The 25,082-nt window shown below is 36.6% G+C and overlaps 1 protein-coding gene across 18 annotated transcripts in view; it reads left to right on the plus strand.

The window, feature by feature from the left end:
- The window catches only part of HUWE1 (HECT, UBA and WWE domain containing 1, E3 ubiquitin protein ligase), a 153,150-nt gene that overhangs the window by 53,681 nt on the left and 74,387 nt on the right, over positions 1-25,082 (plus strand). For 13 of the 18 annotated variants that reach the window (XR_002777818.1, XR_002777819.1, XM_011383418.2 and 10 more), the window contains 13 exons: positions 5,890-5,952; positions 7,680-7,757; positions 8,625-8,672; positions 8,753-8,821; positions 9,440-9,539; positions 10,818-10,939; positions 11,246-11,396; positions 11,530-11,657; positions 12,279-12,419; positions 12,628-12,733; positions 15,049-15,177; positions 15,668-15,769; positions 16,256-16,336. Coding sequence is in view for 16 of the 18 variants with exons in the window: in XM_011383418.2 (XP_011381720.1) it covers positions 5,890-5,952; positions 7,680-7,757; positions 8,625-8,672; positions 8,753-8,821; positions 9,440-9,539; positions 10,818-10,939; positions 11,246-11,396; positions 11,530-11,657; positions 12,279-12,419; positions 12,628-12,733; positions 15,049-15,177; positions 15,668-15,769; positions 16,256-16,336 (1,318 nt within the window). In the remaining 2 variants the exon portion in view is untranslated. The remainder of the gene's footprint in view (positions 1-5,889; positions 5,953-7,679; positions 7,758-8,624; positions 8,673-8,752; positions 8,822-9,439; positions 9,540-10,817; positions 10,940-11,245; positions 11,397-11,529; positions 11,658-12,278; positions 12,420-12,627; positions 12,734-15,048; positions 15,178-15,667; positions 15,770-16,255; positions 16,337-25,082) is intronic. The other 5 variants (XM_011383422.2, XM_011383426.2, XM_011383430.2 and 2 more) reach the window with 3 other exon arrangements.

Raw genomic sequence — 25,082 nt, forward strand, 5'->3', positions numbered from 1 at the left:
TGTTTACCACCCAAAGTCCAGTTTCCTTCAGCTACTATATATTTGATCCCCTTTACCCACTTGACCTTCCCCCTAGCCTCCTATATTTGACTCCCTTTAACTGTCTACCTACCCCCTTCCTCCCCCATCCCCTACCCTCGTAACCACTAGTCTATAGTCCATGTCCATGAGTCTTTGTCCTACTACTTTTAGTTCTTTGTATATGATTTCCTTTAGCTCTTTGAGTGTATTAAAAATAGTTGATTTAAAGTCTTTGCCTAGTAAATGCAGTGTCTGGACTTTCTCAGGAACAGTTTGTTTCTTTCTTTTTTTTTTTTTTTTTACAGCTTTATTGAGATATAATTGACATATAATACTATGTAAGTTTAAGGTGTACAACGTGATGATTTGGTAACACTTATGTATTGCGAAGTTATTACCACAGTAGGATTAATACCTCCATCACCTCATAATTACCATTTCCTTTTTGTGTTGAGAACATTTTAAGATTTACTCTCTTAGCACCTTTGAAGTATATAATACAGTATTGTTGACTGTGGTCACCATGGTGTACATTAGATCTCCAGATATTATTCATCTTACAGCTGGAAGTTTATACCCTTTGACTAACATCTCCCTATTTTCCCTAGCGCCAGTCACTGGCAACCACCATTCTATTCTGTTTCTAAGAATTCAACATTTTTAGATTCAACATATAAGTGATACCATATAGTAGTTGTCTTTATCTGACTTATTTCGCTTACCAAAATGCTCTCAGGGTCCATCCATGTTGTCACCATAGGTGGAATTTCTTACCCATTAATCCGTAGTTGGATAATGTTGCAGTGAATATGGAAGTGCATATTGTTCTTCAATGTCCTGATTTTGTTTCCTTTAGATATATAACCAGAGCTGGATCATTGCTGGATCCTATAGTACTATTTTTAATTTTTTGAGGAATCTCCATTCTGTTTTCCATAGTAGTTCTACCAATTTATATTCCCACCAAAAGTGCACAAGGATTCCCTTTTCTCCAAACTTCACTAATACTTATCTCTTTTTGATAGTGGCCATTCTGACAGGTGTGAGATGATATCTTATTGTGGCTATGATTTTTATTTCCCTGATAATGAGTGATATCGCATACCATTTCATGTATCTTGTGGCTGTTTGCATGTCTTCTTTAGAAAATGTCAATTTATTTCTTTTGTGTATTTTTTCATCAGATTTTTTTGTTGTTGTTGTTGTTACTGAGTTGTGTGAGGTTTTTTAAAAATATATTTTGGATAGTAATTCCTTATCAGATCTCTCTGGGTCACAAATATTTTTTCCTATTCTGTAGATTACCTTTTCATTTTGTTGATTGGGTTTTTTTTTTTTTCCTCCTGTTTGTTTGGATTTGGTTTGGGAGTTTTTTGCTGTGCAGAAGATTTTTGTTTGATGTGTTCTCATTTATTTTTGCCTTTGTTGCCTGTGCTTTTGGTGTCATATCCAAAAACTTGCTACTGAGACCAACCATGTTTTCTTTTAGGAGTTTTACAGTTTCAGGTCTTATGTTGAAGTCCATTTCCAGTTTGTTTCTTTGAGTGGTGTAAGATAGGGGTTTCAGTTTCATTTTTCTGCATGTACTTATCCAGCTTTTCCAGCACCATGTGTATAAGAGACTATGCTTTCCTCATTGATTATTCTTGGCTCCCTTACAAATACTAGTTGACCACATATGTGAGGACTTATTTCTGGGCTCTCGATTCTCTTAACATTGGTCTTTGTGTTTTTATGGCAATACTGTACTGTTTTGATTACTATAGCTTTGTAATAATGTTTGAAATTAGAAAGTGATACCTACCTCTAGCTTTGTTGTTCTTTCTCAGGATTGCTTTCTGTTTCTGTGGAAAACGTCATTGAAATTTTGAGAATAGAGATTACATTGAATCCCTAGATAGCTGTGGATAGTATGGACATTTTGACAGTATTTTTCCAATTTATAAACACTAGCTATCTGTCCATTTGTTTGTCTTTAATTCTTTCATTAGTGTTTTATAGTTTCTCTTCCACATAGCTCGTTAACATATAGAAATATGAATGGTTTCTGCATGTTGATTTTTTTTTTTTATCCTGCAACTTTACCAAATTTATTAGTTCTAACAGTTTTTTGGTAGTGTTAAAGGTTTTCCATACAAGATCATATTATCTACAAAGACAGTTTTACTTATTCTTACCTTTTCTTTTTCTTGCCTAATATCTGGCTAGGACTTCCACTGCTATGTATAGAATAGGAGTGGTAAGATTGGGCACCCCTGTCTTGTTCCTGATCTTAGAGAGAACGCTTTTAACCTTTTACTATTGAGTATAATGTTAGCTGTGGGCTTGTCATATGTAACCTTTATTATGTTGATGTGTGTTCCTTTTATACTCTAATTTTTGAGTTTTTGTCATGCTTTTTATAATATCAGTTAAGATGATCATATGATTTTTTCTTTCATTATGTTAAGTGGTGTATCACATTTACCGATTGGCTTGTGTTGAACCATCCTTACACCCCAGGTATAGATTGTACTTGATCATGGTGTGCGATCCTTTAAATGTGCTATTCAGTTCAGCTTGCTAGTATCTTCATGTTTTTTGCATCTTATGTTCATCATGGATATTGTCCTGTGATTTTCTTTCTTTGTAGTATTATCTGCCTTTGGTATCAAAGTAATTTTGGCCTCAAAATAAGTTTGGAAGTGTTCCCTCTTCTTCATTATTTTGGTAAGAACTTTAGAAGGATTGGTGTTAATTATTTAAATGTTTGGTGGAATTTGCCAGGAAAACCATGTGGTCCTACCCATTTCTTCTTTGGGTGTTTTTTTGATTACTGATTCAATTTTCTTACTTGTTACCGGTCTGTTTGTATTTTCTATTCATGATTTGGTTTCAGCAGGTTATATGTTTCCAGGAATTTTTCTAGTTCTAGGTTATCCAGTTTATTGAATTTTTGTTCATAGTTCTCTCTTATAATCTTTTAGATCTCTGGTATCAGGTGTAATATCTTCTCTTCGTTTCTTATTTATTTTAGTCTTCAATGTTTTTTTTTTTTAGTCTTGCTTGTTTTCTCTTTTATTCTCCCCCCCACACACACACACACAAAATAGCTCTTACTCTCATTGATCTTTTCCATTGTTTTTTATGGTCTCTATTTCATTTGTTTCTGCTCTGCTCTTTGTTATTTCCTTCCTTCTAACTTTGGGCTTAGCTTGTTCTTTTTCTAGTTCCTTGAAATATAAAGTTAGGTTATTTGAGATCTTTCTTGTTTCTTAATGTAGGTGTTTATCCGTGTCCAATTCCCTTTTAGAACTGCTTTTGGTGCATCTCATAGGTTTTAATAATGTTTCCATTTTCATTTGTCTCAGGATGTTTTTTAAGTTCCCCTTTGATTTCTTCTTTTGACTCATTGGTTATTCAGGAGTGTATTGTTTAATTTACACATATTTCTGAGTTTTCCAGTTTTTCTCCTGTTACTGATTTCTAGTTGCTAGGACTTGTTTTGTGACCTATCACATGTATCCAGGGGAATGTTCCACGTGCATTTGAGAAGACTTGTGTGTTCTCCTGTTGGATGAAATGTTCTGTATATGGGTGGTAGGTCCACTCGTCTAAAGTATAGTTCAAGTCCAATGTTTACCTCACTGATTTTCTTTTGGAATCAGTTTATCTATTGTTGAAAGTGGAGTGTTGACTTCTATTATTGTATTGTCTATTTTTCCCTTAAGATCTGTTAGTATTTGCTTAATATATTTAAGTGCTCCAATGTTGGGTACATAAATATCCAACATTGTTGTTACATCTTGTGATGAATTGACCCCTTTACCATTATATAATAATGTTCTTTCTTATTACAGCTGTTGAATGAAAGTCTGTTTTGTCTGTTATAAGTATAGCTACCCCTGCTCCTGCTCTCTTTGCTTTCACTTGCATAGAATATCATTTTTTGTCCCTTCACATTGAGTCTATATATCCTTAAAGCGGAAATGATTCTCTTGTAGAAGGCATGTAATTGGTTTTGCTTTTTTATCCATCCAGCTGTTCTGTGCCTTTTGGCTGGAAAATCAATCCATCTACATTTAGAATAATTATTGATAGGCAAGGATTTAGTAATGCTATCTTATTAATAATTTTCTGGCTGTTTTTTATTTCCCTTGTCCTTCCTCCTCCTGCTGTTTTCCTTTATGAATTAATGGTTTCTGTAGTATGCTTTGATTCCCTTCTCTTTATCTTTTGCGTATCTAATCTAGGTTTTTGCTTTGTGGTTACCATGAGACTTATATAAAACATAAGTTTATTTTAAACCGATAACAATTTTGATTATATACAAAACTCTACCCTTTTTCCCTTCCACCTCGATCCATTTTATGTTTTGATGTCATAATTTCTTTTTATATTGTGAATTCAGAAACAGATTATTTTAGTTCTTACTGTTTTAAATACTTTTGTCCTTTAGTCCTTATTACCCATAGATGATTAAGACATCGTTCTCCTGGGGCTCTCAAACAACTGCTAAGAGTAGTTGCAGCCAGTTCACAGGCTGCAAGGTCCACAGCTGGGACTGAAGTCTATATGCCTAACACCCTGGGTCTTTTGGCATATGGGGCCGGATTCTACAGTTTACACAAAGTCACTTCTGTCTGTGATAGATGCCAAATTGTTGTGGTGAGGGTAGGGGGAGCTGGAAGACATCTTAATCAACCATCTTGTTGATGTCACTCCTCGTGTTGCTATATGTGCTTCATAGTGTCTTCTTTCTATGCATGCCTCATAATCCTTTGTTTTGTATGGTCTTTGAAGTCTCTGTTCTATTAGCTTAATAGTCAGCTAATGATTTCTCTTAAACTCCCAGAACCAAAAAAAAAAAAAAAAATCCAGTCTTTCTAGGTAGGTTCTGAGTGTATTTTTGTGTCTTCAGTGTCAGTACTCAGCATCTTCGATACTCAACTAGAAGTTTACAACTCTGTCTTAGCCTTCATTTCTGGCTTGCACAGATCCTGATGGTCAGCCAGAGGTATATGAACTTGGACCTTCTCAGATATTTTCTGAGAATGTGCCCAGCCTTCCAGATTCCCAGGAATTAGTGGAGCTTTTCAAAGCCCTTACTCCTCCCCTCTCACTCTCCAGCCTTTCTTTCCAAGCTTTTCAGTTAGTTAGTTATCCCAATTGTATGTCTTGTCCTAGGAAGTGGAGACTAATGCATTTACTCTTGAATGTTTTCAACAAATGCCCAATTCATCCTTGGAAGAGTTCTAAATTAGTCAAAAAATGTTTGTTAGTTTAAATGCCGTTTTTAAATACAGGCTAGTTATTAAGCAAGATTATATGGCTGGAATTTTGAATTTGATAGTATGTAACTGAGGCATTCTTCCCCATTACTTTGGGGGTTAGTACTTGTTAATAGGTTTTTAGACTTTGTGGTGGCAGAAGTACAGTAGAAGTAAGCAATGCAAAATCTTCTGCTTTGCAACTTGGCTCATGTGGAGTGAGGAACTGAAGAACGTGTGATTCCACCCTAATGAAGGAGGTGAGCAGGCTGCACATGGAAGGCCTAGTACAATACTGAAGGCCTGATGGAACAAGACTCATCTGTTAACAAGCATGACAGCAGGCGTGTAGAATGCAATTGCTTGCAATAGCTGCTTATATTCTCCCCGGTAACATCCTCACAGAACAGTGGAATTGACCTCATTGGAGAAATCACCTTTAGGCTGACCATCTTGCCTTGAGTCTTAAGTCCTTGCTTCTGTTTGCTCCCTCTTTTCATTTGATTTACACGTTGTACGTCTTCTCAACACTGTGTTCCAAGCAGCCACATACTCTTACATATTTTATATATAAGGCTACCTTAAGCACTGTTTAACACTGTCTTTTTCCTTTTCGAAGAGCTGGGGTGGAAAGGAGAATGGCTTTGGACTTGCAGAATGTTGCAGAGACTTGCATATGATGGTAAGTAACTCTTTGGGATATGGGATCTTGGCAGAGCTGTGTGTGATCTCTTTTTGAGCCTTACTTTACAGCGAATATATGGTATATAAAGTTGGCACTTCACATTAGGACCTTTGAGGAACCTAAGATCGTTTGAAACATAGTACACCTTGTCTAGAAATTCTTGGGTCCTCAATGTGCTGGTGGTAGATAAAGAACCTCAGAAGCACAGTGTATGTTTATACCCAGCTCTTGAGTAGGAAGCTGTATTGGGTGAATCAGTTTGAAAGTGACGAAAAAATCCCAGAAAGTGCACTTGCTTGTATTCTCTGGAACTTTCGGGACTCTGGGCGGTCTGGCATGATTTAAGAATGGCTGCTTGGAGAACAGTTTTGCCATTAGGGTTATTAAGAACTTAACATGTTCTATGTGCTTTCCATGTTGACCCCTCATGCCCCGTCCTGTTCATACCTTTCACCCATGCTTAAGTTATGAGCTCCGGCCATCTCCCCTCTCCATTGATGTGTTACTGTGGAACCACAAGGCACAATTGGATGTGTTATAATAATTCTGTGCCAAGAAGCTACTATATTTTCCAGCTGATAATACTTTTGTTAGTTTGTCTGGGAGAATGGCTCTTTTTCTGGTCACAGAAAATTGTAAATATATAGAAAAAATTACTTTCCCATCTTAGCTGGTATACTTTAGTGTGCATTATATGAATGGATATTGGATAATATTGGAGGTGAGTGTTGTCTGTTTAATAATCAAAGCTACATAAATTTTAAAGGGTATTTAGTTTAAAATTCTAATTTTTCATCTTAAAGTTTAGTTGGTTAATTCTGAGCCTCCTAATGTATATGAAGCTTGTTCTTTGCCCCTTGGGCAAAACAATGTGATGCACTCTGCTGGGATTGCATGATGTCTGTTACCCATTTTAGTCCCAGCCTATATTAAGAAATCACACATCTTTTTATTTATTAGTATTTGGCATGTTATGAGATTTCGAAAAATATGTATACTTCAAAAGGTAGTAGTAATATATACACGTGTTAAAAAAATTCCAAGTGTATAAGAGGGTATACAATAATTCTCCATCCCCAGAGGCAACCACTGCTGTTGATCTCTCTCAAAGATGGGCATGCTATCGCAGTCTTGTTTTGTTTTTCATGGCGATTTTCTAGAGTTAAAGAGGATTTGTTGTCAGGGTCTGGTTTATATTGATTTAGGTATCTTCCTCTGTAGAAAAGCAGTTGGATATCAGAAGTGGTTTAGAATGGTATGGAAGGGAGTATGTGAAGAATTATGAAGGTACACCCATGAGGCATAGTTTGAATAAAATATTTCAAAAGGTGATGATACACACAGAGGTTTCTATAAGAATGTTTTTTTCTATTCTCGAGCTGGTGCCTAAACCCTTGTCTTCCATTTTTTCTTGGATTCTTATTCATTACTGCTTGACAGACTTGCTCCTATTTTCCCTCTTGAGAATAGCTACAGTCCAAATTGATTTCTTGAAAGAAAGGGCAACTTGGTAACTTATAAGAAATATGAAAGCTTTTGGATCTCTGGGCTCCACCTTCCTGATTCTTGTTATAAGATGTCTGAGCTCGGCTAAGACAAAGAATGAAGTGGTAGCTGTTGGCTACATGCTCATTCTGCTGCCGCAATGAGTTGCACAAGTGGCTAGGACTTTGAGGGAAGATTTGGGAGATGGTATCTGATTCTTTCATGTGCTTTATACACAGAAATACCCACCCAGTGCAACTACACTACACTTTGAATTCTATGCAGACCCTGGGGCCGAGGTCAAAATCGAGAAAAGGGTGAGTCTCAATCAGACTTGTTCTGATAGAGTCTGTAATCTACTGTAACTGGGGTTGACTTTTCTAGAACTCCTCAGTTAAATGAGGGAATGGTTTTAAGCTACACTGCTGCCTTCCCAAGCTAAATATACCTAATAGCTTCTCAGTAATAAGTGTTTATTTATGCCCAGCTCTGATAGGTTTGGATCTTACTTACGTTGGAGCTGCCAAAAGCAAGACTCCCTATATGGAGCACTGCTATAACTTGTACATTTTTCTCAGTCTCAGTTCCAACATGCAGTGTAATAATCTAGATAGTGATGACTCAACTTTCTCTACTTAAGCCAGCCTACAAGAAGTCTAAATATTACTTACAGGGTCCTGCTTCAATTATCTGGTCATTCCATATTCTTTGAGGAGATACTAAAGTTCAGTTTGGTTTAGAAGTAGCCTAGTGAATAAGATCTTTTTCTTCTGCCTACAATATATAAACAAAAATAAACTTTCTAGATTAATGGCGCCTTGAAAACAGCTCTAATGCATATTTAAAGAGAAACCATTTTCATGGATTTAATCTTTGCTGTAAATACAGAGGCTGTGGGGATTAAGACAATAAAGGTCAAAAGGGGACAAGGAAGAATATGAAATGTTTCTGACTATGTGCATTTTATCTTGATAATACTGGTTTCAAAGAAGCTTTCCTGAGAATATTCTATATAAAAAGTGGGTATTTTGGGGAACCCTAAAGTCATCTTGATTTTAAGAACATTCAGTCAGCATTTCCCCTAAGGTGACATCTTGATTTTCAGACAGCTCTTGCAGTCCTGTGGCAGGGGAAGCTAAGGTATACAGTGACTCCTAACAACTCTCTTATCTTTTTAATTTCAGACAACTAGTAACACACTACATTATATTCACATAGAGCAACTTGACAAGGTAAGAGGAGTCTTTGACTATTGACTATTTTCTTAACATTTGGTTCACTTTTTGTTCCTAACTATTTTTTTCTAATGTAGATTTCAGAAAGCCCTTCTGAAATCATGGAATCTCTTACCAAAATGTACAGCATTCCTAAGGATAAGCAGGTATGATATGTCCTAAAAATATCTAAAGGGTGTAGTTGTTAATCATATAGATTGATGGTATGTGCTGGGCTGGTAGACACCATAGCAGAAAGAATGGAGTCATACCATGGGCAAGTTAGTTAACCTCTGTGAGCCTTAGTTTCCTTATCTTTTATGAGGCCAATGCTTAACAAATTTCTAGGTTTGTGCGAGAGTTTGAAGAAAACATAAGCTGCCTTACTCACCATGAGTATTTAATAAGTGGTGGTAGCTCAACACTTTGGATACCAACAGAGAAAACATTTAGTTGTGTTATTTTTTTTCTGCTCATTGTGATGGTGATCAGATATTTCATTTGGTTAATAACAATCAAAACTCTTGCCAAATATCTCCAGTTTGTTACCTATCAGTAGAGTGATAGTTCTTGGCTTGTGTTGAAATATTAGGATTCTGTGTCCTTCTGTTTTCATGCTCCTATTTTTGTCAGCTAACTTCAGAGTGGAACTATTCTGTTTGATACCTTAACAGATAGCAGCAGTAAACCAGTTCACCAAGTAGCTCAACAGGTACAATTTAGCCCTCAGAAAGTATAGTCACCTTTTCCATTGATTTCCTAATTTAGGTCTTATGTCTCTACAGATGCTGTTATTTACACACATACGGCTGGCCCATGGCTTTTCTAATCACAGGAAGCGATTGCAAGCTGTTCAGGCCAGGCTGCATGCAATATCTATACTAGGTAAGAGAATAACACTAATTAACAGGCCCTGATTAGGTGATTTAGCCTTGATTTCCTTTGAATTTCATTTGTCTTTGTTGCTCTGAGGCTTATTGTAATTACATAGGCGGCAAGTTAAACTGTAAAATTGCCAGCATTCTTAGTCTTCACTGTATTCACCATTCCTGAGCTCCTTAATGTTGAATCAGAAAGAGGATAGATTGGTTATTGATATGCTACATGGGTTTAGTCCTCATTATGGTCTTTTTTTTTTTTTTTAAGTGAGTCATCTCCCCTGGTGTCCCTGTTCTTCCTCTTGCCATTTCATCTTCCTCTTCTATGCCTTCAGGAGGATAATCTTGAAATAAGACAGAAAGTGTTTGTTAAGTAGTCAGTACTGTGCATTTTACTTTTACTATAGGGTGGTCTAGAGTGGAAAGCACTCTAGTTTTGGAATCAGTCCTGGGCTCTCACCCTGGCTCTGCAGATTAGTAGCCACATGTTTATCCTTTTGACCTCATTTAATATTAGGACAGTACTTACTTTACAGGCTGATATGAGGATTAAACAAAAGCCTGTAAAGCACCTAGTACTGGTCAGGCACATAGAAGGTATAAAATAGTAGCTGCTATTAATCTTGCCAGCTTTCATTATGTTATTACTCGTCTGCTATTTTAAACTATGAGTTCCTTGAAGTGAAGTTCCCACTCTTTTTTTTGTACTCATACCTAGCGTAACTTCTGACATGTTAGTAGGTGCTCAGGAAATGTTTATTGAAAGCTAAACGTGTTTACTCCCAGTAGTTTGCACTTCAGGAGACTGGGGTTCAGTATTAACCTATGTGGGGTTCATCAAAAGTGTATTACATGCATTCTCAAGTTTTACTCCAATGTCATACAAGTTTCTGGCTTAGTCTGCAGTAGTCCATAAATCCTGTTCTTTACAATTTATAAGTGTTTCCAGTGAAAACAGAAGCATATGAAGAGACTAAAATGAAAGTTTATGTCCAAGGCATAATAAAGTTATATCAAGTAGTGATGTTATTTTAAAAAATAATAGCTCTTTATTCTCTTTTTATACTTCCATTCCCAAAAGTTTTTGCTCAAGAGAACTGATACCATTAATAGGAGAATCTGTCAGTTGGGTGGGTATTTAGAGCTTATCATATTTGAGCCAATCCTCTAGAATTGGTGATTCTGCTCTCCAGTGCTGGTTAGAAGGGAATCCTTCCCCAGAACCAGTAGGTGCCAAAAGGTTTATCATTGGGCAGTGGCTTGACCACTGCCTTCTTGCCTAAAGTGTTTATTTCTCCTTTTGCAGTGTATTCCAATGCCTTGCAGGAGTCAGCAAACAGTATCTTGTATAATGGGTTGATAGAGGAGTTGGTAGATGTCCTTCAGATAACAGATAAGCAGCTTATGGTAAGTATTTATTAATACTCTCCTCTGTATATCAGGCTCATATGTATTTATTTGCCTTTTAGTTTTTCCCAAGAGCTTAGATTGATCCCCAAGAGGGAAGCTTGGCCCTGTTACTTCTTCTTCTTTGGCTGTTTATCTGCAAAGTTAACAAATCCTGGATTTTCAGTAATATTCTCAGTAGACTTCCATTTCTCCCAAGCAGTTACCAGTAGAATAACTTAAATTTTAGAATTTTGGGTATTAGCAACTTGGTTTAGGCCTGTAATTATTTAAAACACATACTATGCTTACCTTCTGTTTTTCTAGGAGATTAAAGCTGCTTCTTTACGAACATTAACATCAATTGTCCACTTGGAGAGAACTCCCAAACTCAGCAGTATTATTGACTGTACTGGAACTGCATCCTACCATGGATTTTTGCCCGTACTTGTGCGGAACTGTATCCAGGCCATGATTGGTAAATTTTGATGGTTTTATCCTACGCAACAATAATGCCACCCTTTGTTTATCAGCCTTTGTTTACCGTCCTGCCAGATTAACACCAAATTTTGAGCTAACTTTTTCTCTCCCTCTCCCAACCTCCCTTGTAGATCCTTCCATGGATCCATATCCTCACCAGTTTGCCACTGCTCTTTTCTCTTTTTTATACCATCTGGCCAGCTATGATGCTGGTGGTGAAGCCTTGGTCTCCTGTGGAATGATGGAAGCCTTATTGAAGGTGCTCTACCCTTTTTTTTTTTTTTTAAACGCATTTGTGGGGGAAATCAACTAAGAGAAAGTGTAGAGTTGCAAGTTTAAAATGGTTCACAGTGAGAGCAAATAGCATAAGAAAGCTTACCTAGAAAATGCTTTACTTAATTTTTGTAGTTTGGCCTTGAGGTTATCTCATTAACAACTTTCAAAGAGCAGCTGTCTTTAAGAATTGATCATAGTCCAGGTGGTGTGGGAGTAGGCCCCATGTACTAGTCAGGGCATTGCCACATCTTTTCGTGAAGTTAGGCATGACACCGAAGAAAATGTATCTAAAGGTACTTTGTATGTGGTTCTGTTATGGTAATAGGCTCTACTAGGCATTGGGCACTGGACACCAGCTTTTTTCTCCCTGGATATTTTATTTAATCCTGAAAAGTAATTTATGTCCCCATTACCTCAAGAGGTTTAGTCCCAGACGTGATAGAGCTATCATTTGGCAAGCACTAAAAATCAAATACATTTTTTTTTCTTGTATCATGCTACCTCCCTGTGACCCTAGAGTGTGTGTTTTCAAAAGAGAGTACATTATTTACAGCATTGTATCTTTTTATTTGACTGGTTTTGCCTGTTTTTCTCTCCCTGATAGGTCATAAAATTTCTTGGTGATGAACAGGACCAGATAACATTTGTTACCAGAGCCGTCAGAGTGGTTGACCTCATCACCAACCTGGACATGGCAGCTTTTCAATCTCATAGTGGACTTTCTATCTTCATTTATAGACTTGAGGTATTATTATACAAGGAGCACTTTACGTAGACTTATACTTAATGAGGCCTGAGCCTAGGAACTATCTTAATAACCCTAAAGAGCCATCTAATTCCTCTTGTTTTTAGAAACCAATTTTGTAATCTGCATAGAACATTCTTTCGTTATAATTATTTTTAATCCCTTGTATATATGTATGATTTTCTTACTACTTTTCCCTTGATCATAGCATGAAGTAGATTTGTGCCGAAAAGAATGTCCATTTGTGATCAAGCCAAAGATCCAGAGACCCAGTACTACACAAGAAGGAGAAGAAATGGAAACCGATATGGATGGTAATTAACAGTTACTAAGTCAATATTTTTTGTGCTTGACGTTTTCTTGTCATTTCATTCTCTCTCATAAATTTGCAACAACATGGATGCAAAATGAGATTATCATGCTAACAAAATCAGACAAAAAGTTGAGAACTATATGATTTCACTTGTGTGGGATATAAAAAACTGAAAGCAGCAAATGAGATGAACAGGCTCATAGACACAAACAATAGTTTAGTGGTGACCGGAGGGGAAGACGGGTTAGCTAAGGGTAAAGGGGGTCAAATATATGGTGACAGAAGGAAATTTTAACTTTAGGTAGTGGACACGTAGTGCAGTATACATGTGACATATTAAGTGGTACATTGTACACTTGAAACCTTTAATTTTATTAACCAATGTCACCCCAATAAATTACATTTTTAAAAAAGTATACAACTGACGAGTACATATTTTCAACAACAAAACAGTTTTTTCTATATAAATGATTTGCGTATTGTTTTTCATGTGGTTAATTAGAAAAGGGAGGCACGAATTGTTGGGAACAGAGATGGAAGATGAAGCAGATGGCAGGGCTGCAGTAGAACCTTATTATAGTCACTCCATGATAATCTGTTTTTATTTCAAGACTTAATAGCTATTTTCCTAAGTATTGGCTCATTATCTTATTCCCACTAAAATGTAAGCTCTATGAGATCAGGATACTGTTTTGTTCACTACTGTATCTCCAGCACTACCTGCTATAGCATAGATGTTTAAATATGTGTTTGGGGAAGAAAAGGACAATGTAGACTAAAATGGGACTTTCTGAAACTATCTGGCTATTTTGAGAAGGGAGAGAAGAGGTGAAAAAGTTGTTGGGTAGGGAGCAACTTTTAAATCATTAAATGTGAAAGAACACTGGATATTCTTAATCTTCAACTGATCATGTGTGTCCTTTTTTAAAAACCTCCCATCCCCTGCATGCATAGTTCTTAATCGTAGTACCAAAAATAAAAAACTGTTTCCAAAACAGCTTAGAATTTAATCTTGTCTTGATGACCCAGGTTGTCGTTACATGTTTCTGTTATCATGCTTATATTAAAGGCATTAGAATTTATAATGCTTTCATTTTTGACACTAAATATCCATATGTTACCATTCCTCGTTTCTTTTTTCTTTGACACTAAATATCCATATGTTACCATTCCTTTTTTTTCTTTTTTCTCAACACAATTATCTGTGTGCATTGCTGTTCCTAGGAACCCCTTTACCTAATTTATATCTTTAGTCTATTACTGTTGGGGAAGCTGGTATTTGAGTTAATGAGTGGGATTCTGGAGTGTTGATTAATATGTGGCATCTACTAAATGCTGTAGTTATCAAACTTTAGTAACCATAAGAGTAAATGAAAGTGCTTGCTAAAGATTTAGACCCCCGTCTGCAGTGCTAAATTCATTAAGTTTGTTAAGTGAAGACCAGGAAATCTGCATTTTTAACCAATCCAGGTAATTCTGATACACTCATAGAGAAAATTTTATATTAAATGGAAAAGCAGGTTACAAAATCATGAGTTTGTGTTTCCCATATATGAGTAGGCACGTAGATATATGTTGGTAAATGTATAAAAAAAGATTAGAAGAAAGTATTTCAGAATGTAAACAGTGGTCTAGCACTAATGGAGCTTTATTATATTTTATAAATTGTGAGAAGTAATTGTGTATTTTGTACTCTTAATTAATTAAAATTATTAAAGTGTATAAAGTAAAAATGAATGCTTACTCTCTACCCACCATAGCTGCTATTTTGGTGTAGTTTTTTTCCAGTCTTTTTTATGCATATTCAAGTACATGTTGACGTAAGTACATAGTCTTTAAAATGGGAAGAGGAAATCACTAACATATTGCTCAACCTAACATTGTTTGTTCAGTGTATTATAGACATCCATCCTTCCGTATCAGTATATTGAGTATTAATATCTTCATGTTTTTTTAAATTTATTCAGTTACCCTCCCAACAAGCTCTACCTACTATCTACTACCCACCAGTAGTATATGAAATTGTATGTTTTACTAACCCCCTCTTTTCCTCCCAAATTAGGTGGTCGAGAAATATTGAAGGACTTCTTTTGTATGATTATTTTTAATTTTTATGTCTTGAATAACATTATTATTAAATACTTTTCTATTTGTTTATGAAAAGCTAACATTTTCATTTTGGATTTCAATATTCTAATCCTTTCCATTTTGATATTCATCTCACCTTAACTGGAAAGAATTTTCTCAGTCTTTTTTTTTTTTTTTTTGGTGGTACTTTTTATTCTAACTAATTTCTGTATCATGACTTTTACTTAGTTGCAGATGTGACTATGGAAAGTAGTCCAGGATCATCCATCCCTGTGGATCATCGGCTGGATGTTGAATTAAGGGCATCAAGTACCAGCAGCAGCAGCAGCACTAGCCTCTGCCCTGGCCCCCGCCCTGGTACGTACATACATAGATACACTGTGGTCTTTCACACTGATTGAATTGCTAGTGCAGACAGGTGCTTTGAGGGGAACTTAAGTGGTACATTGGAAGCTTGCTTCTTATGACTATACATGTTACTTTGCCGTTCTGGTGTCCATTTTCTCATATTAACTTTTATTTCAGCATTTTATGGTAACAGCTATTGAGGGCATTTAATATCTAAAACAGGGAACTGAGGATCAGAGAGTTAATCTTTTTACTTTGTAATTTTTCTTTTATACTTTAGACTTTTAACTTTAGTATTAGTTTTTGTGCAGTCCTTGGTGATTTATTTGTCCAGTGTTAAAGCTTAGGTAAGTATTCTTCCCAATATCCAGAGATTTCACTTTGAATGTCTGCTAGTGTTGCTATAGTGGATATTGGTCTCTTAAAATTCTGTCTTATGTGCCTGCTCGCCGTGGTCTAATGATGAAGCCAGTGTAATCCTGTCTTTCTCTCTTGCCAGGAGTCCAGTGTATTCCACAACGAGCAGCACTTCTCAAATCCATGTTGAATTTCCTCAAGAAGGCCATTCAAGACCCAGCTTTCTCAGATGGCATACGACATGGTATTTGATTCTGGATACCTTCTTGAAGGATGTTTGACTCAAAGATTATTCCTCTTCATACTTTCTGAAGCTACTCTTCTTTTGTACAGCAGGCTTAGGAAAAGGCCATGCCATTTTGAATAGCTTTTAGTCATTTATTGTCACTTTCCGTAAGCCTAAGGATCATTTAGCAGTTTTCATAATGATTCACCTATTTTTTTCCCCTTTTCCAGCTTTTGACTCTGTTCACTTCCAACTCGCTACCCCACTCTGTCTCTCTGTGTCTGTATTATTTTATTCTTTGATTCAGTGTGAAAAGGTTATTGCATGGACAAGGAATAAATAATAGAATATGGGGAGGAGAGACAAGTAGAAGCCATTAGATTGGAATCAGCACAGACTTTGTTTACCACAGTGTGGTATATGTAATATATTGCTGCATCATTCCCACCCTTCAGACTACTCTTGGACTGATCATATTCTCCTTAATGTTCACCTTTCTCTTAGTGATGGATGGTTCTCTGCCTACCTCCCTGAAACACATCATCAGCAATGCAGAATACTATGGCCCATCACTTTTCCTCCTAGGTAAGTAGAGTTGATATTTGGTTTTAGCAAGCTGAAATAACCTGGCAGAGTTCTCTGTATGTTTTCTATCCTTGCATGATTTTGCTAGCCACATTTATCCACTGTGTGATTATGTGTCTTCCTAGTTGGTGATGAAATATGGAAAGATCAGATTCAGTTTTAAGTATCCATTTCTTGAATGCCAAATATACCTTCTATAAGTGCAGTGTATTGTGAATCATTTGTAATAAGTAATAGTATTGTACATTTGGCTTTTTATGTTATGCTTACACTGCAAATATGATAAGAAAAAATGTCTTTATTCAGTAGTTAATCCCGAACCTTGTTATGGAAAATCTAATCAGAATGGTTTTTATTCTCAGAATTGAATGACCCTCAAGCCATAGTATAGAAAATTGTTCTGCACTGTAGAAAATGCAGTTTTGGAAGCTATGGGTACTTTGTAGTCATTTGTAGAATGTGTCTTTGCAATTTGACATTGACACTACTTTGAGTATTGTTGTTGTTAAAACCTCATTTTTATTAACTGGCATTCATTCAGTGTCATACATATTCAGGACAATACATTAGATACATAGGCTTTTAGAATTCTCCTTAAAACTGTAAAGGAATTTAGTGGAAGGTATAGAAATAGAGAAACCTCCTCGTGCCAGTAGTAGGCATATTTTAGTACTTTGGAGTGTCTGGAGAGAGTAGTTTTGGTTACTACAACGTAGATACTTCTTGCTGAAACAATTTAGGATGTTTTTATATTAACTGTGTCCTGTGACTTTGCAGAATTCACTTAGTAATTCATAATTGTTTTGTTTTCTTAAGATATTCTACACAGTCTTGTCATCTACAAATACAGTTTCGCATCTTTATACTTTTTGTTTCTTTTATTGTATTACTTCCTGCATTGGCAATGATTTCCAATCCAGTGCTTAATGCAAGTGGTGAGGATGGGCCTCTGCTTTATTCCTAAACTTAGAAGAATAAGCATTCAGTATTTCACCATTAAGTTTGCGGTTAGCAGGTTTTGTGTTGAAGGTTTTGTTTTTTTTTTTATTAGGTTGAGGAAGTATTCTCTTGTGCTAAAGCAACCTCACCTTGACATGGAGAGACTCCCTCCCAAGGTTAGGTTCAGATGGCAAAACTCACAACAGTAGTCCTTTGGTATGATCAAAGAAAGATTTGTTAACACAGATTAAGTCCCAGGTCAAAGGGTAGGGAAAGATGACTGTCTGGGAGAAAGCCCTTAAGAGAGAGAGAAAAACACATACATAGACTTTTTTTTTTTGGTAAAGAGGGAGTTTAAAAGACGCAGCAGGAGGATACTTGTGCTTGTGAGTTAGGGATGGAGAGCAGGTAAGCCCTCTCAGGATGATGCAGGAAGTAGGAAGTGAGAGCACTAAAGCAATCTTCAGTGGAGGTCAATATTTTTTCTCTAGGATTTTAATTCATCTCTGGCATTTGAATTAGCATAATTACCTTCCAGGTTTCCTGTTTTAAAAAAACTTGAGAGAGAGCAAATTTGCAAAGCCAACTCAAAATAATTAGGTCAGCAATTATTGTTTTAGCTCCATTAATGATAGTGTAGAGCCTTTCACCCCAAGCAGAAGGAGATGGCTAGGAAGAGAAATTAATGGGGGTCTGAGACTTTCTTGGAGTATTTTAGGAATGTAATTGGTTGTTTTAATTTATTATTTTTATTTTTGAACTATTGTGGATACCTTTCCTGTATTGACCCATATGCAGCAGGAGATCCTCTTTAAGGCACAAGCTCCACCTTGAGATACTAGTAGCTAGTTTAATGCCCATCTCTTATCAACTGTCTTTAGAAGCCCTCCTAAAGAACTTCTAAGGCCTGAGCTGTTCGGTTTATGTGGTTGGCCAGGAGTTGTGCTATTGTCTGGGTTGCTTCTATGAGATGAGACAGTGTTACAGAATTGAAAATACCGAAACTTGTGCCTTTTGACACTAGGGATGGTGATGAGGCCCTGTATAATAGGTAAAAAGATGGCCCAGTGCTCCCTTTTGTGGTAAGATTCGATGAAAGAGCTAGACTTTCTGGTTGGGCTTAGGGTGCCCAGGGTACTATATATCCATAGGAAACAGGTTAGAGTGTGGGGTTACAGAGCAGTTGGTGGAGTAGAGTGTATGACCTTGCTAAGCAGTTGTGCCACAGGACAACTAGTAGCCCAAGGGGGTTGGAAGGTGGGAGTTTCTAGTAGCCAAATTATATCAGGACAGACATACAAGGGCAAAATAGCCTCAGCGGCAAAATAGTCTCAGCAGGGGGCCATCCTAGTGTAGACTCAGTAGGCGAGACTAGGAAGGGCATGAAGTGGAAATCAGTAAGGAAGCACCTGGTAAGGTTGTAATGTCCTGCTGTAACAATTACATGCTGAAACACACCAAATAAAGATTCTGACTCCTCCCCAATCCTACCTCTGGCTCTTCTACTTCACTTTTATACCTACTGTATCCCCTTTAACTTCTCAACTGCCTTTTCTTCTCTCTTGTCTCCTATCTTAGCCCTGCCATGTTTTAAACTGTTCAGGTCTGCTTCTATTCTGTTCCTAGCTTAGCTGATGCTAACACTGTCATGGTTATTGTGGACTGCTAAACCAGAGAGGGTGACAAGTAGTGACTCTGAATATTGAACATCCCCAGTGGGGCAAATTATTTGTATAAGTGGTTGCCTGAGCTGGGGCACCTTGTAACATTGCTGGAGGTTTAGCACTTGGGTAATGTTTTCTGTTACTATTGTATAAACATTGTCCATCAGGTTGAGGAAGATAGGAAACGTGGGCAGTAATGGTGGAATAATAGAAGAGCGAAGTGTGGGACTGTCAGATGAGGGGGAATCAGCTGATGGGGCCATGGAGTTGTGATGATAGATGTGTCAGCAATTATAAGGGCAGTTAACATTTAGGGGTGTCAGTATTAAGGCCGGGCCTATCAGTTGTGCTGAAACCATCATTGAGGATGCTGAGTTTGTTGGGAGTCTTGGCCTAGCCCAAAACTTTGATGGAAAGTTTTACACATTTGATAAATAATTATAAAAGTGACTGAAGATCAGTATTTCTTTGTTTCCAGGAGATATAATTTCTTATGGGGAAACTGTAGACTGATTGAATGCCCTAAACAAGTGAAGTCACAGCATCAGCAAAAAGGACCCCAAAGAGTTTGGCTTTGAGCTGGAGGGGTAGAATCCCAGACCCAGGCAATGAGCCAGATGAGGCATTGCCAGGCCAACCAGAGCCAGAATGTTCCATAATACTTTCAGACCTGTGGAGGTGCCCATTTATTATAGGAGTCACAGGCATCATTATCCCAAATCCTGTAGTGGCTTCCCATTCAATATCTCTGCAATAGCGTGGATCTAGAACTAGCATCCTGTTTAAGAATGTTGGTACTGGGAACTAATTTAAGATCTTTCTTTCTCTTTGGAAGAACCATACGTAATGTTGTAGGCATAGGACCGGGCAGGCCTCTCTTTCCTGCAGAAGGACTTCCAAACAGCGAACGTTTAAAACTATCATTGAGAGAGGACTTTGATAGAGACCTTTCTTGTGGCATACAGAATAGTCTGTTTGGGAGGACAAGGGCCCTCAGTTTTGGATCCTGTTCTATTATCCACTATTGATACAGGCTCCATCTAGCATAGATTGCACCAGGATAAAAAAGGGGGAGATGTCTTCAAGTGTGGAGGGTTTCTATTTGGGTATCAGATTCATATATGGGAAGTGTTCCCTTTTGTGTCTCGAAAAGGGAATAGAGAGGTCTTAGTTGCATTTTGTTAGGATGTCCCATGACTTTAACGGGTTGAGAGTTCAGGAACTAAGAAAGTGGGCAAAGAGAGACCCATTGATGGAGATCATTTTCCATTTTGTAAGTTTAAGAAAGCATCCTTGAGTACACCATTATGTCTCTGAGATCTGTCGTCTGCAGCCGATAAGACAAATTGGAAGTTCCAAGTGATGCTTTCTTTCTACAGCCCATGCGCACAGCAAATGAACAGTAAGATGTAGACCCTGGTCAGAGTCAGTGTTATCTGAAGCCAAAGGGAACTAACATTTAGCGAGGCCTATAGTAGTGGTGTTGGCAATAGCATGGCAAAAAGGATAAATCAAGAGCAGGCCTGTATAAGTCAGTCTTTGTGAGGGTACAGCAGTTTGCACTAACAGATTGGGGCAGTAGTTCAGTAAAACGAATTTGCCAGTTAGAAAAGGGGTGTTCACCCCTTTGTATGGATTCCTATTGGCTGTGATGCCAGTGGCAGGATGGTGCAAAGATCATGTTAAGTTTGGGCTAGGCCCAATTTTTAAGGGTCTGGGTACTGCAATGACTGGAGGTTTCATGGACCCATTGATCCAAGGGCAAGGAGTAATAGCTTAGTTGAAAACCGTGAGCAGTTTAATCATCTATTGCATAAAAATGAGCTTCCTCTGTGGCAGCCTTGGCATAAGTTGAGACATTAGAGACTTGAATCTGCCAAGTCTGAGCAGCAGTATATTTCCTGTGTGGAAACCTCCATAGGGCGCGATCCTGAATGTGATAACTGTTTTGAATCCATTGACCAGAAAACAATGAGGTCATTAGCTGCCACCCAGTAGTCTATAAAAATATGAACAATGGGCATACTTTTATTGAGATGTCCTCCAGTGCCAAATGACTGCAATCTGCTCTCAAGTTGGGCTGACTCTTGAGTCCCATCCTTTATCAGGAGTGACCCGGTCATGGGGTGGAAAGCAGCAACTCTCCAACAGGCTCCATCACATGTGATTGGTGTACTGCCATCTGTAATATAAACAGACTCCCTTTCTACTGGATTTCCTATTCAATGAAGGTATGTCCCTGTGCTTATATGTCCTATTCCAGGTACCCTAAATGGTCTTGAAAACCAAGGTCACTTGGTTAGGTAAATTACCCTCAAGACAAAAGCCTGAGGCTCTGAATTCCCACTTTGAACTTAGTTGGGATCTTTAACTATAATTTATTTTATCTGCTTTTCACATTTTAAAAGATGTTTTAAATATTTAATCCAGCTTTTAGTTGTTTTCACCAGAATGATTTATTAAAGTATTGTGCCTTAAAGGAGGAACTTTATTCATTGACATTTTTTGTGATCTCTGATGTTTTTCATATTGCTAAAGTCTTGTGTTTTATGTTAATTTTTTTCATATTCTCTTACATTAATTTTCTTACTCCTTTTGTTTTTTAATTTTATTTTATTATTAGTTTCAAGTGTACAGTACATTAGTTAGACATTTATATAGTTTATAAAACGATCCCCCTGATTACTCTCTCCTTTGGCTGTACACCTCACCATCACATTAATGCTAACTGCATTCCCTATGCTGTGCTCCCATTCCTCATGACCATCTATCAACTGCTGATTTGTACTTCTTTAACCCTTCACCCTATATAAGTGAAATCATATGGTATTTTTTCGTCTGGCTTATTTCATTCAGCCTAATAACCTAGGTCCATCCATAAAAATGGTAGGATTTCTTTTTTTTTCTTAACTACTTTTTTCGTTTTTTTGTTTTGTTTTGTTTTGTTTTAGCATTTTATTTATTTCTTTTTAACATTTTATTTCTTTTTCCCCTCCCCTCGGGCAACCACTAGTCCATTGTCCATGTCCATGAGTCTCTGCTTGTTTGTCCTGTTCATTTGTTGCTTTTAGGTTTATATCCCATATATAAGTGATATATGATTTTCTGTCTGGCTTATTTCGCTTAGTATGATTATCTCGAGATCCATCTATGTTGAACCAAATGGCAATATTTCATCTCTTCTTATGGCTGAGTAATATTCCATTGTATATATGTACCACAGCTTCTTTAGCCAGTCGTCTGTTGTAGGACACTTCGGTTGCTTCCATGTCCTGGCCACTGTGAATAATGCTGCTATGAACATTGGTATGCAAATATCTTTTCGGATATGAGTTTTCAAGTCTTTGGGGTAAATACCCAGTAGAGGGATTGCTGGATCATATGGTGGATCAATTCTGAGTTTTTTTGAGGAACCTCCATACTGTTTTCCGTAGCAGCTGTACCAATCTGCAGTCCCACCAGCAGTGTATGAGGGTTCCTATTTCTCCACATCGTCTCCAACATTTGTTTTTACTTGTCCTGTTGATTATAGCCATTGTAACAGATGTGAGATGGTATCTCGTTGTGGTTTTGATTTACATTTCCCTAATAGCTAGCGATATTGAGCATCTTTACATATGTTTGTTGGCCATTTGTATGCCTTCTTGGGAGAAGTGTCTGTTCAGGTCCTCTGCCTATTTTTTGATTGGATCATTTGTGTTTTTGTTGTTATTGAGTCATATGAGTTCTTTGTATATTTTGGATATTAGGCCCTTACCGGAGACGTTGCTTAGAAATATATTTTCCCATTCAGATGGTTGTCTCTTCATCTTATTGACGGTTTCTTTTGCTGAGCAGAAGCTTTTTAGTTGGACGTAATCCCATTCGTTTATTTTTGCTTTTACTTCCCTTGCCTTTGAGATCAAATTCATAAAATCCTGTTTAAGTCCAAGGTTCTTGAGTTTAGTTTCAATGTTTTCTTCTATGCATTTTATTGTTTCAGATCTTATATTCAGATCTTTAATCCATTTTGAGTTAATTTTAGTGTATGGTGATAGAAAACAGTCTGGTTTTATTCTTTTGCAGGTGGCTTTCCGGTTTTCCCAGCAGCACTTATTGAAGAGGCTTTCCTTTTTCCATTGTATGTTTTTGGCTTTTTTGTCAAAAATTATTTGCCCATATAAGTATGGGTTTATTTCTGGACTCTCGATTCTGTTCCACTGATCCGTGTGTCTGTTTTTCTGCCAATACCATGCCATTTTGATTACTGTCATTTTGTAATATGACTCCTTTTTTTTTTATAATAGTTATCCTTATATCATTTTTATTGGCATCTAAACTTTTAAATTTTCTTACCCTGTCTTCTGTCAAACTGGACAAAGTAAAACCTTCAGCTGCCTTTACTTCACTCCTTTCTCACCATTTTTTTTTTTAGTAACCTTTTTGACCTTTCCTCTCTGATTCAATATTTAATTTTGACCTTTCCTCTCTGATTCAATATTTAATTTTGTTAGAGTACATCTTTGGGTAGTTCTTAATGTGTTATACTTTTCTTTCAGAATTTTGCAGACATTTCTTCACTGTCTTCCAATATTACATATTGTAGGTAACCATGCTGTTAAACTGGTTCTTGTTCCGTAGGTAATTTCATCTTGCAGTTCACAAATTTCACTGGGGTATTTTTAGTTCTAATTCTTCTCAGTGTTCTCTCTTAGCACTTGGCTAAGCCCTTTTAAAAATCTGAATATTTTTTCCTGCTTCAGGAAAATTTTTTTGGTTCCTTTTAACTTATATGTTCTCTCCCAGAAACCCTATTGTATAATTGGTAATCTTACCATATTGACCTCATGTCATTTACTTTCTGAGATAATTTCTCTGTATAGTCTTTCAAGATGCCAGTTATGCTATTGAAACTATTTTTACAAATGATTTTAATTTTCAACTAGTTCCTTATTCTTAAGTGACCCTTTGTCTCAACAGATCATTGCTGTTTTATGGGTTTTGTAGATTCTAGAATTTTAATCTAGATTCAAATTAAGAGTTACCTTTCATTACTTTGAGTAGTCAGTTGCTTAGTTCTTTCTGGAGCTGATTGGTTTTGCGTGTATGCCCTTTTTAAATTTTAATTCTTGGTCATACGTTAGTTTTAACAGAGAGTTTGAAATATTTCTTAGCACAGTAGCATTACAACATAGAGTTAGACTTATGTAAAATAAGATTTGATGTTTTTTTGTAACCTACTAGAAAACAAATTTTAGTTTATGAATACTCAATTTTAATAACCCCTTAGAATTCAGACATTTGTACAAATGAAAGTCAGTGGAAGGGTTTGTTATATAACAGGACCCCAAAAAAGGACTTACATTTTCCACAAGTTTATAACTCATCAGAAATCTCAAAAGCCATTGACAGTCATTGGTCCCCAATAATTGTCATCTCTGCCATTTCCAGTGGCATTTGAAATAGATGAGAGGTGCTCTGTTCACCATCTTGAACTGAAAATCCTTTGGTTTCTTTTAGATTTCAGGCATCAGTGTTACAAGTTTATTTTTTATGTGGTTTATGGATATCGTATATATATATATATATATGTACTGTTTGTCAGGTTTTAAAATCAAAGTCTTAAAAATCTCAAAATGAGTTGGAAAACCTGTCTTAATTGCTCCTAGAAGGTTTAATAAAACTCATCTAAAGCTGTTGGTTAGTGCCTTCCAGCTACTTGGTATTTTTTACTTTTAAAAATTCTTGTGGGTATTGATCAAATCTGCTTTGTTATTATTTCTGAGGAGTCCATTTTTATGACATTTTTGTAGAAACACATTGCATTTCACTTGTTAGCATATAGTTTGTAAAATAATTTTGTTCTGAATCCAGTTAAATCTATTTTGATTGCTAATATATATTGTTCCCTTTTATTAGATTTCCCACACGCTTGTATGCTTTCTCAGTTTTTTCAGAGGGCTAGTTATTGGTTTTAATCATTTGTGCTTTTTACTTACAGTTTAACTAAATTCTGCTTTTTTTCTTTTAATTCCTTCTAGCTTCTCTTTTGGTTACTTTTTTAATGAATGCATTAATGTTATACTATTTCTTGTAGAGTTTTTGGCATGTTCTAGAAAGAAGCATTGATAGTAGTCTTGACGGCACATTTCTAAATACTATAT

This window comes from Pteropus vampyrus, unplaced genomic scaffold, assembly GCF_000151845.1.
Source record: "Pteropus vampyrus isolate Shadow unplaced genomic scaffold, Pvam_2.0 Scaffold518, whole genome shotgun sequence".
Taxonomy (NCBI): domain Eukaryota; kingdom Metazoa; phylum Chordata; class Mammalia; order Chiroptera; family Pteropodidae; genus Pteropus; species Pteropus vampyrus.